The following is a 13,074-nucleotide window of genomic DNA, read 5'->3' on the forward strand; positions in this document are numbered from 1 at the left end:
AAAAAGAATAGAAAGGTCTTGTTGACTACACCCAGCCCACCTGTAGGGATTTTTGTGAGGGAAAGCACTGGCTAAAGCATGTTTCATGCTCATCACAAGTTATCTGCTGTAAGTACTTTATCAATTATTAAGCCCCTCGAAAGGAGAATACTTGTAAATTTTCTTCAAGCTCCCATTCCTCTATTTTTGTCCTGAAGGTTGTCCTCAACAACCTTTATTGGTGGATGTACTGCGAAACAAAATAGAAAAATGCTGTTTTTTTTTTTTTTAAAATCAACTGAGTGGAATGTCGTTTTATTTGCTCGCCTTCTCCTTTCCAGGCATGCAGACATGTTTGACCAATTTGCCCGGCAGCTGCTGAGCCGAATCACCCATGACGTCATCCTACCCCTAGAGGGCAGTGTTTATGATATCCATGTAGACCCCACCCTAGGGGTTCTCATCTCCTGGGCTGATGTTAACCGTGAGAAAATGCGGACAATCAATGCCAACTTCACTGTCACACCTGATGTAAGTATAACATCAGGTACACATATACTTTTCATGCAATGTGCTGTATGAACAGTATGTTTTTTCAGGAAAGTTGATGCATTCAATTTGTAGATATATAATACACATATATGACTTTGCGAGTAAGTTTTTATTGCCTTGCAATGCAAATTCTTTTTTTAGACAGTTTGCAGACTCAGTGCAATTTATTCCTTTCTAAGAGTATGAAACCAAGGGCCTGTTACAAAATCACACAGTGATCTATTGCTCATATATTACTGATATGATGTACAGTGAACCTTTGAGATTAACCTGCTGAGGGTGGACTGATTTTGCTACAACACGCATTTCCATAGACACTTGCACGAGCATACTCGGAACTTGTCTTAAATGGTTTAAAAGAGTGTCTTTGTTTTGTTTGTTTGTTTGTTTTTTTGCAGGGGTGGGGGGGGGGGGGGAGGGGGTGGATTTCTTAGGGAAAAGAATGGGAAAAAAAACCCAAAACGCTAGATGATCATGGAAGAACACTTGCGATATATTTTCTATTACAGATATGTATGTCTAACATAATTCTCTGTTCTCAAACTTGGTGATATATCTATATGACACAACCGAAAGTGTGATATAACTACCAGCAGGATGGAAGCTACTATCATCATTTCTAATTTTCTTCCATTTAACAGGCTGAACGCTACTTCCATCTGGTTGATATTTTGGTCAGTGCCAACCAACCCGTTCTGTTGACCGGTGCACCGGGCATCGGTAAAACAGCTCTCATGCAGGTTGGTACTACCAAGTAGGATGGTATCATTTTGTATGCTTTGAACATAGGTGATGGTGATGATGGTGATGAAGGTGATGATGATGATGATGATGATGATGATGATGATGATGAAGGTGATGATGATGATGACAGTGATGGTGGTGACTATGATCATGACGATGATTATTGATGGTGGTGGTTGTAGTGGTTGTGCTGTTGATGGTGATGATGGGGAACAGTGGCAACTCAGTAATGTCACTCACAGTAATTGTGTAGATAATGATGTTGATGGTGTGCATTTTCAATGGTGAGTATGAAGAGATCAATATTGTAGTAATGGTAGAAACCAATCAAATATCGAGCTGAAAGTGATAACTGAGGATGGTACACTGTTACGTCTCATTGAAACAGTAAATTATGCTAATCATGGTGGTAGTTGCCATTTACAACAAGGGGGATAAAATTCCATGATGATTTGTTGATTGATGGTATGCATATAATGCTGCTAACAAACCATTTCTTTTGTGGCAAACTGGTAATGTCTTTTATTTTACAAGTGTAATCTTAACTGAGATCTTGGTCATTTGAGATCATAGCAAGATAACAAAGCTTCAGAAAAAACAGGCGTAGGAAAACATACATTAGTGGAAATTTGACCAAATTTCTCCTCACACTGATGTCTTTCCATCCCCAGAACATGGTGCAGCCACGCCACCACTTTGTGTCCCTGGCCATGTCACCCATGCTGAGCTGTGAGACCATGGAGGGACTGATAACTAGCAAACTCCGGCCGCGGAGCACGGTGTCCGGCAATCCGCAGCCGGGGAAGCCAGGTCAGGTTCCCGCCAACCCGCTATTCTTCGTCGACGATCTGAACTGTGCCGGGATGGAGCAGCGAACAGGTCTGTACGCCATGTGCGCCTTGTGTGTAATGTGTTGGTCTGGATAAAGACGAATTGTGGTGCGTTAGACTGTTGATTTGTTCTTTGTGGGGTTAGTTCTGGAGAGTATTTGAGCTGCTATACTTGATTTAAAGGACTGAACATTAATAGTACAAATTTACTCATTTTGACTTTTAATTATTTAGCCCTTAAAGCATCTTGCTGAGTTTTGTCTGGATAAATCCCTGGGAAAAAACAAAACAAAACCCCAAAACAACAACAATGAAAACACAGATCACAAGTTCTCGCTGAGACTCTCAAGTAATGTAATCTCCAATCACATTTCACTAACGATTGAAAGATATACATGTAGGTGCTATACGCTTTATGTATTGTTAGGAATACCAGCATATTAATCATATGTTCTGGACACACTACTGAACTTATGTCAATGTAAATGCAATAGAAATTGTAAATTTTGCAAATTTTTCTATAGACAGTGCACGTAGTATCTAATTAATACCTCCTCTGAAAAGTGTATGACAACAGTTTGTTTACTTGCCTGTGTACCGATGCATTTTGTACAGTATGAGAGATCATTCAAAGAATAACAACAACAACAACAACAAAAACAACAAAAGCCTTGGATGATTTATATTGCCTGGAGTGCTCGAGGGATGTTGATGTTGCCAAGTGCAATTAGTCAAGGATTCTCATTGCATGTGAGCCCAGATGGCCCCCTGCCATCAGAGATTAATGACTCTTTTGTGTATACAAATGACTCGTGACTTGATTTGTGTGAATATCGTAAATAATGGAGAAGATAGTTTATGTTTGAATGTATTGTCTATGTGTATTTTATGTGACTGTAAGGCCACTTTGATATTTGAAGTTTACTTAGTTCGGTTTTTTTTTTCATACAAATATGGAGATACAATACATGTACATTCTATCTCTTTTTGATGTTAGCACATACAAGATAAACAAAAATATTATATTAATGTCATGTGGTGATTTTTGTTTTCCTTTGGTGGCATGAAAGCCCCTTCAAAACTTGTTAAAATGTGTCTGTGCAGTGTAATACAGCTGAAGCTAGATTATGAATGGATTATGCAACTTATTTATTGCCTAACTGCATGTGACACATAGAGTACTCCAACAGACATCCAATAGGGAACACATGTGATTAAAGCACATGTGACAAGTTTAACCTCTTAATTGTCCTTTTTACGCCTCCGCCCGAAGGGTGCTGGAGGCATTTTTTGGTTCATGGACCGAACATTTACAAAATAAGAATAAACTTCCTTTGGTTACTTCAGGCATAAGTACGAATCTGTGCTTGATATCAAACTTGTTGTAAATGTCCACAGGGGAGCAGCCGTGCCTGGAGCTGCTGCGCCAACTGATGGCAGAGGGCAGCATCTACCAGCGGGACAGCCTCTCCCACCATGCCCTGGAATGCGCCAACTACGTGGCCGCCTGCTACCCACCCGGCACCCAGGGGGTCGGCAGCGGGGTGTCCTGTCACCGCGTCAGCCCCCGTCTGGCCAGGCTCTTCACCACCCTGGCCTACTTCTCGCCCTCGGCCGAGTCGCTCAACCTCCTGCACGCCGGTAGCCTCCAGGGGTGGCTGGAAGAGTTCCCGGCGTACTCACTCAATCACCACTACGAACTGGCTCAGGTATGCACCCATCTACTCACTGGGGCCTTAAAGTTGTCCAATTGTCACAATGACCAAGGGCTGCGGCAGAACATTTTTTTGTAAAAGGTATCTAGTCGGCTTTATGACAGAAAAGTTACTCATGTGACAGGAATAGCAGACATGAAGGAAATGACAAATAGCATAACAGGGCCCTGTTTTGTGAAAAGTTATAAATGATTATATAGTTGATTTTTATTCTTAGTCTCTGGCAGCCTTTGTGGTAAGAAAATTTGTAATCGATTATATCTTTTGATAAAAAGGGGCCCTGATGAACCCCTACAATATCATGTGAACATCACTGCAGTCTAAACCCAGCGAAATGTCAAAATATGGCATGGTACCTTATGTATGCATTCAATGAGTGTGACAAAATAACAAGCAAAAAACAAAATGTGCTCGCTTTCATTTTCGAGCTAGTAGTTTTACATGCTTATCATGCGAAAATGCATGAAAATTTCGTCTTTAACAGGAATTGTAATGATGATAAACATATATTTTGCTCCATCCAGGCCCTGGTGAAAGCCACACTGACCCTCCACGAGGCGGTCAAGCGACACCTCCTCACCAGTCCCATCAACCCCCACTACGTCTTCTCGCTCCACGACATCAACCACATCGTGCAGGGCATGTTCCTCATGGCGAACCGCTCGGCCAGGTCCAAGGGCCGGCATGGGCGGCGGGGCGGAGGTCAGAGGTCGCAGGCAAAAGGTCAGTTCAAATCTTATTCTTCTAAAAAAATATCTTTCATTTTGTGCACAAGTTATATTTGAACTTCTGTCTGTTTGCTGCAAAGGATGTCTTGTGATATGCTTTGGTCAAGGAGGATCTACACGCTGGGTTACATAATTCAGAAAATGATAGAAAACATCAGTGTGTATTTGGAGTGGCTGCACTGACTGAAACTGATGTACAACTGTAACATAACTTTTCTCCGACGCATTAGGACCCTATTCCATACCGTGTTCAAATTGATGTGATAAAGGTCACTATAATTAACCCGTTGAGGATGAGTCCCAAGTATACTCAGGCAGGTGTCTATGAGAAATGCGTTTTGTTGCAAAATCAGCCCATCCTCTATGGGTTAAAGGAACTAGTCTGCAGTGCAAATGCATGTTGACTTGTATCGCGTCATAATGCCTTGGGCATCACTTATGTGGCCAAATGAATGTCTAAATTTGCGCTGTGTGTGTTGTAACATTTTTCTTCAGAGTACTTGGATATTGCCATAGAAGACCTTCCAAACCAATATTCTGTTTGTGACATCATCTGTCAATCATTGCTGAAGTATAATGATAAACAACAAACTAGGAACGGCACTTTGTTTGCCTGCTATATCTTTTGTTACTCACACTATTGCTTTAGCAGTGATTGACAGATGATGTCACTGGCATTTTATGTGATTGCAGATGATATCAGATTGTTTTTGTGAAAACCTGTCTAAATGTGTCCTAGTACATGTTCTATTTCTTTCTTTCTTTTTTAAATCAAACTTCTACCATCTTACTTCTCTAACTTTATGTCACTTCAGTAATAGTGTGCTTTAATACTAAATAATGTCAACTCTATTCAGGACCTATAATATGGTTGCTAGTAGGCAGTGTTCACATTCATCACACATCTTTATAGCATAATACACAAGGGTATAATAACTGTATAGGTGTCAGTCTGCTTTCATGTAATGCTGTATCCAAAATTTTTATTCATCATCAGGTTGTGACACACCACCACGTGGGATCTCACCACAAAGGTGTCTCTGCCAACACCTTTTGAGAACCGAATATAGAATGTACACTTTAGAAATTAATCATTCATATGCATTCACATATTATAGACATACAATTGTACTGTACCTCTGCTTTTAATGTAACACATATGGAAAGGAAGATGATTTCTCATTTGATGCACCAAACAAATATAGTACAACATTCATTTGAAGTTCCCCTAAAATATACAAAATAGTCATAAAACTCTGTATGAAAATTGTATGGACAGAAAATAACAGAATGAAAGTTCTCATATATTGATAGGAAAATACTCTTGAAAATTCATTGTGACACATTTGCAAAAAGTGTCACATTTTTACAAATTTCTGTCCAGGAAGACAAACTGAATTGATGCATGCAAGGATATCAAAATGGTGATTCTAGTAGAACACGTAAGAAGAGAGTTGATGTAAATATGGACACTTTGTCCTTTGTGCAGCAGCAAGTTTTGCCATATTGACAACACCACATGCCTCCTTAATATCCATGGCAAATCTTTTATGGTGCAAAATTTGTGATGAATTTGTTGGAGATATATTTGCTGCATGTTACATTAGACGACCTTTTAAAGGATTCTGTGAATTCCTAACATCACAGCACTATGTACAGATGTATTATCCAAACATTTCATCGAAACTGAGAGCTCGTGACAGAGCCAAGGAAACATTTTTTGTTTTGAAATAGACTATCAGAAAGTCAAACGATATGACATATCATGGTCAAAATTTGTGTTACAGAGATTCAATCTAGCACCATACATAACTTGTTGAGATAGAAATTAGTGAAAAGCCAATCGCTGACTGTAGTGAAATAACAAAAGTCTCATACATTATGTATTTCAAAGGAAATGAGGAGAATGCTTTGTCGATTTCTCGTTATCGATTCAATTTTCCTCTTTGGTTCTTTTCTTTTTTTATCTTTTTTATTGCTCTGACTGACACATATTTGTGCCTGTTGTGAATTGAATGTGCCCACATGAGAACTGACACAAGTTTTCATCACAGGATATTTTGTTTTTATCATTCCCTTTCACTCTATCTTTCTCATCGCCAAGTTGGTAATTGCCCCAAATAAAATGCCTAACCCACCTGAATCCTAATCACTGGACTTAAGAAATATATATACATGGTACAAAGTGGCACTTTTTATACTAATAATGGAAGCCTCTTGTTACATGCAGTAAGTGCTTGTTTTATGTAATGTTACAGATTTGCTTTTTCTGATTGTTTTCCCCTACTCAAAAAGAAGAAGAAAGCAATAAAAGTCCAAAAATTAACATAAATATTTTAAGCATCAGTACACATACATCATGTACATGTACATGTAACAAATACATGTACTAGAAATAGTTTTGACGGATGACCCCAATATTCCATAGTGTGCCATATTAGTGGCATCCCACCAAAGATAAACAATATACTTTTACGTATAACGGTAAGAAATATAATGCAAGTTTTAGCGAAACTCAGTGGTGATGCCATATATTTGTATGCGTGCTTCTCATGATCTGCACACTGACAAATGCTGAAATGCAAAGAAATTGAAATACACAGTATAATGACATCTTGTGATGCTGCAGTTCTGTATGTTGGCTTCCACCCCTTATTCATCTTTGCATAAGAATATGCAGGAATACATTAATATAGCTGTGGCAACATACTAGTACACTGAAGTAAAACTGTATATGATGTCTTGTTGTGCTATATTTATGTTTGTGGGCCTCTCCTGCCCTCATTAATCTGCACATGAGAAGATGTAGGGACAGTAACCATGGCAACATGATTCATATGACATCTTGCCACCATCTTAGAATTGCACATATTGTACATACTGTAGGTTGGAGATGAGTTACAACTCTTCACAGCAATTGTAAACTCTGACTTAAAATATCAAATGTACAAAAATACTGAGAGCGGTATCTGTTGGTACACGGTACGTATGTAGTAAATATCGCACCACGACATGCATAAATGTAGCATGTTTTATACTTTTCATCTCACATGGATATTAGATCTGATGACAAAGTGTGGCCATCAAATTTCATGTACACGTACCTGTGCACTGAATAGATAATCAATAGGCTTGCAATCACATAATAATTCTGACAGTAAGCAAAAATGCATGTCATTCAATATTTGACACTCAAGATTTGAATAGCCTCTTCATGAACAATGTAATGTACACGTGTACATACGATATACAAATGTAAAGTGAAACGTACATGTAAGGAATCTTAGTGGTGGGTATGATTTTGACATATTATACAATATATATTCTTTTTGTACATGTTTGTTACATAATATTTAAACTTTTGCTCTGTACAGTGTTTCCAACTGTGGAACAGTTTTCACATACAGTTGTATTCTAAGACTTCAAATCTGTTACAATTCTGCACACAAACTCCAATTTCCCCTCTGTCTTACTGCTGCACACGAGCAACAAGTGCACAATAAACAGTATCAACTTATTTACAACATCACAGAGATATGTCTAGGTGGTGGGTTGTCTATAATACCACAATGCAAATACATGATTTTTTATTTTATGAATTTGATTTTTCTTATGAATAAAGGCTGTTAAAGTCTGTAATCTAGGCACTGTGTTATATGATCAAGATTCAAACCACTGCCCGTGAGAAGTGCATATTGAACGATCAACAATTAATTGTGAGAACAGCCACTCATTCATGCTGATCTCGCAGCATAATACTGTCCATGCTCTCATCTCTAGTAGGAAATGACTTAAGGCAATCAAAATTATGTATGTGTTCCATGTGTATGCTGAATCTTCTCAAACATTGCACACCTTTTATAATATTCCTCTGCTATCTCAATGTCAAAATATAAAAACATATATAATATAAACTTCTCACATACTCCTCAACAATCCAGGTACATGCATGTAAACAGAATGTAGATTCAAGATGATACTTTCAAACCTTTATAGAGTCCTTATAAATGCTAGAAGGGTATAAGCTCTGTGATTTACATTGTAAGCACTACTGACCTTCTGCTTCTAAAGTGACAATAATCCAGTATTTACACAAGATAGGCAGCTCTGCTGGTTTTTTGGATCCTCTGTGACATGGTGAATGTACAGAAAGATTCTTTTACAAGTCAGAAATATTTCACTTTTCTTTTCTACAAAGTTTTCTACAAAGTTTACAATAAAAGCAAGTACTAGCCCATTGGAGTGAAATGTATGCTGATACCCCACTAAATATATGATGGAAGAGTTTATATGCACCAAAGATATGATGTTCAAAGGCCATCAAATGAGTTGCAAGTTTTATTACTTTCAACAAGAATAGAAATGAAATGATCCCATGATATCCCTCTTTCAAAATCACATTTTCTACAAAAATATAGATATGATGAACTTTGTGTATGTATATACTACAACTTGTTTATGACTTGGCTCAAATTCAGGTGTTTTGTATGCAAAAATAGGTAATGCTTCAGGAATTTTCAGTATTGTTGGCCATCTACACTTGTAATCATGGGTCCCTGCCTAAAGAACAGGGAAGTGTCTGTTCATGTCACTTGCCCCACACTGGGTTTTAGTTGCCTAGGGCAATTGAGCAAGCAGGGTTTTCACCCTGGTATCAGTGTGGAATGCTTACTTGAAGGCATACATTGTAGTTGAAGGTCTCATTTCAAATGTGCATCACAAAATATTATGACTACAAATCAGTTGTTACATTATGTATGTGCTCTCCACCATGATATTGATATAAACCCTCTCATTTTTCATGTCCATCTACAGTTTGTATATACAGGAATGTCAGTAATGTTCTAAAAAGATGACTCCAGGGGGTTAACCCTTACTGTGCTTTTTACGAATGCCACAGATTTCTGAAAGCTTATTTTCAATGAACAGAGAGTTACTTAACCCCCCCCCCCCAAATCCCAATGGTGTCACCATGGCCTTCCTGTTAGATTAAGGCACATTGCTATACCTGCATAGGGTTGCTTACAAATATGTATCTATCGCTAACTCAAGTTTGGATGGATTGCTATTAAAATGCTGAATGAGAAAGCTTTGCAAAGTTAAGCAAAGCATATGCCTGGGAACATAAAGGGTAACGTTACACACTAGGCCTCTTCAAGGCACTGTTCCAATAATGTCACAATCTGAAAAAAAAACCAAAAAAGAAAAAAAACTGTGCTCCATGGTCTTACTGTATATTGTATAAGCCATATCTCACACAGTTGTATATATTTGGAGAGTCTCCCATTTTTTTTTTTTTTTTTCGAATCGGGACATTACAGCAATGTTGCCAGTGGTTAAATTTGTGATCACCGAGTATGGGTATGAACAGAGAAATGTATATACAGTATGCATGCCATATTTTTGTTTAATAAAGAGTTAGTATGGTCACATGTTGTTAAATATGTGAATAGAACCTGATTTGCAACATCTGCAAAAACAGAAACTCAGCAAAATACAATGAAAAGGCGGGGGGGGGGGGGGAGGGGTAATACTAGCAATGACAAATAAAGGTTACAATAAAAAGATACATCATTAAACCACAGAAATGTGCCATTCTTGGACTTCATGAAATCTTGATGCAGAGTGTTAAGTCCATTTTACACAGACAGCCACGTGTGAAGGTATACATTTAGCTTTACACTACAAGTAATTCTTTGTAAATTATTTCCTGCATCGGATGCTCTTGGCTACCTCTCCTAAGTGTGATAACAAGCCACGTATATCAAACTTCTTGTTTGCCCGTTGCTAAGCTTCTATCCTATCACCTCAAAGACATCTTCGGCTGGAGTACTTTTCCGTCTAGTTCCATTTTTTGAGCTGTAGTAGGCATACCTATACTTCCTCAGACAACCCGTTTTGCGATCTAGCTTGATGAAGCAACCATCAGGAGTGACTCCCAAGTGTTCCAAGAAGCCGACGATGCCATGGACGTTCACAGACCTCAAGACGTTGCCGCTGGATCGACTGATGACATACACCACCTGGGAGAGCTTTTCCTCGTGGATCAGGATGTAGCCGTCAGGCGTGCAGTCGACAGAACCGATCTGATTGAAAGAGTCGGAGAGGGCAATTTCCCTCCGGAAATCTCCTTTCCATGTCAGGTTGAGGATGGCACCACCAGTTTTGTTGCTGATGTAGATGTTGTCTCTGGAGTCGAGGCTCATGGAGACAGGGTAGCCTAGGGATAGTGCATGGTTGGCACCACCCACAGTGGTTTGAAGGATTCCTGCAGAATTGTACACAAGGATAGAACTACTGAGGCATTCCAGGATGAGGGTTTCATCAGCTGATGTCACAGCAATAGAAACAGGATTTACCACCTGTGGAGTGTCAAAGAACCTGATCTGTTTCCCCTTCTGGTTGTAAAAGATCATGACCTGTCGATACGGGAATAAGAGAGCAAGGTTGTCCTTCCTGTCCTTTGATATGAGGGCATCACCTTTGTAGGGCACTTTGATCTTGATGAAACATTCGCCATGTCCTGTGAAACCAAGCACTCTTTCGTTCTGGATGGTGTCAGCCAAGAAGATCTTGCCCATATTTGTCACGGTCATCCCAGAAATGTTCTCCAAGAAGAACTGGGTCTTGTCAACTTTGCAGGTGATGATCCGATGAATGGGCACAATGACAGGCGAGCACTTGAGCGTAACGTCATTCAGTTGTATAACTACTCTATGCTCACCAACAGCCTTAGGACGGAACAGAATGCAGTGATGACCGTACGGATAGTAGTAGAGTTCAGGCTTCAGCTGCTCTCTTTGAGGATCAAGAATGTCGGCCTTGAACTTGAGATCCTTTGACAAAGAGGAGCGCTTCCCATTGCAATCCTTGGCAAATATTTCAATGGAGCATTCCTCATCAGTGTTCTCACCTTTGATTTCTGTTGCAAGTGCATGCACAGGCACTTTGATAGGCTTTTCCCTGATAGGCTCCCGACTAACCTCAACATACAAGAAGTGGTCACCGGGATCAGATGGAAAGAATCTAATGACGTAGGACCCATCCATGTTGTCCACAACTATGCACTCAACATTGTCTCCTGAAGGAGCCACCATCTTGGCTGTGATCATAGCCCCACCATGGGTTGAGCGTTCCCCCTGAAGATTGGTCATTTCAAGTGAAACAATGTTTTCCTGGTATACAAAGGATTCCTCCAGATGAACGAGGGTCAGGAAAGGCACTTCATCACTCTGTATCACCTTTCCCAAATCCCGCACAGCACTGTCAAAGTATGTCAGAGCCTCATTGTTTGTATGACTGAACTCCACACAGCTATTGGCGAGGGGTAGAGGATAAAAAGTCCCATTGGCCACCTCCTGGAAGAAACTGACTAATTTCTTCTGCACTCTTGCCAAGGATACCTTGTTGTTTTGATTATTGTTGCTATTAGCACAGTCGGACATGACTGCAACATGTGCCAACATGGTCTTGGCGTCATCCTTCTGCTGCTTGAGACCCTGCTGCATTCGCTCATGTGCATTCTTGACGGACTCCAAGAGCTTTGCCTCCCTCTCGTACAGCACTTTGTGGCATCTAGAGAACAGTGCCTTAATCTGGCGTGTGGCCTCGTCAGCATTGGTAGTCAGCTTGGCAGTAACACTGTCAATGTTTTCTAGGAGTTTCTCCAATAACTTGGTCTGATTCTCACTCATGATGAGAAGTTCGACAAGCTCCGCCTTGAGCTGTTCAACAACCGATGATAAATCTGAAATGTTGTGCTCAGCTGACACGTGGTCACTCCTGCAGCAAGAAAGACACACAGGAAGTTTGCAATCGTCTCCGTTGCAGTAGAGTGTCAGGGCCTGACTCTGATGAACCACGCAGAACTTCTGCTGCCGTTGAAACACCGTCCAGTCCTGTTCGGTCAGGTCGTTCACGTCCTGGAAGTGCTGGTGACTGTATCCGACGGTGTACTGATGTCTTACTAGGCACTCCTTGCACAGGAGCTTGACACAATTAGAGCAGCAGGCAACAGCAATTGTCGTCAGCTTCTCGCAGCCCTCACAGAGCTTCACCAACCCTCTGGTGTAGCCCAGATACTCAAAGAGGAAGTCGGCGTGATAGTCCAGTTGCACGGCGTCCTGTCCGAGAAGGCCGTGCTCAGAGGGCACTGTCTGTTTGCAGGTAGGACACACTATGTGGACACCTTCCCCCGTCTGATTGGCCCCAGAGGAGGCTTCCTCAAGACAAGAAGGGCAGATAGAGTGGAGGCAGGGAAGCAGGGTTGGGGTGTAGATGGGTGTCTGAAAGTGCCCCCTGCACCCAGCGCACACGAGGTGGCGGTTGATGAACTCCTCTATGTGACTCTTGGTGTCGTCCGTGCCATTGCAGAAGAAATTGTTGCGAACCTTGAATGAGCCATTGTAGTCGTTGGCTGTGCTATTCATTTCTCAGACATTTCCCAGCACTGCACCCGCCATGTTGCTTTTACCTGCAGTAGAAAAAAAAAATCAATGGAGATATACACAAACACATTTAGCAAAT

The 13,074-nt window shown here is 40.4% G+C and overlaps 2 protein-coding genes across 2 annotated transcripts in view; one reads left to right on the plus strand and one right to left on the minus strand.

The window, feature by feature from the left end:
* The window catches only part of LOC139733293 (dynein heavy chain domain-containing protein 1-like), a 146,149-nt gene that overhangs the window by 78,852 nt on the left and 54,223 nt on the right, over window positions 1-13,074 (plus strand). The window contains exons 52-56 of the mRNA XM_071644130.1: window positions 321-510; window positions 1,173-1,271; window positions 1,947-2,154; window positions 3,504-3,814; window positions 4,345-4,543. Coding sequence (XP_071500231.1) covers window positions 321-510; window positions 1,173-1,271; window positions 1,947-2,154; window positions 3,504-3,814; window positions 4,345-4,543 — 1,007 coding nt within the window. The remainder of the gene's footprint in view (window positions 1-320; window positions 511-1,172; window positions 1,272-1,946; window positions 2,155-3,503; window positions 3,815-4,344; window positions 4,544-13,074) is intronic.
* LOC139733284 (uncharacterized) lies at window positions 10,279-13,015 on the minus strand. Its single transcript, XM_071644118.1, has one exon. The coding sequence runs from the start codon at window positions 12,975-12,977 to the stop codon at window positions 10,344-10,346; it is 2,634 nt and encodes an 877-aa protein (XP_071500219.1). The 5' UTR covers window positions 12,978-13,015; the 3' UTR covers window positions 10,279-10,343.

The sequence above is a fragment of the Diadema antillarum genome, unplaced genomic scaffold, assembly GCF_040938485.1.
Source record: "Diadema antillarum isolate AM-2024a unplaced genomic scaffold, OU_Dant_1.0 seq00000467_RagTag, whole genome shotgun sequence".
Taxonomy (NCBI): domain Eukaryota; kingdom Metazoa; phylum Echinodermata; class Echinoidea; order Diadematoida; family Diadematidae; genus Diadema; species Diadema antillarum.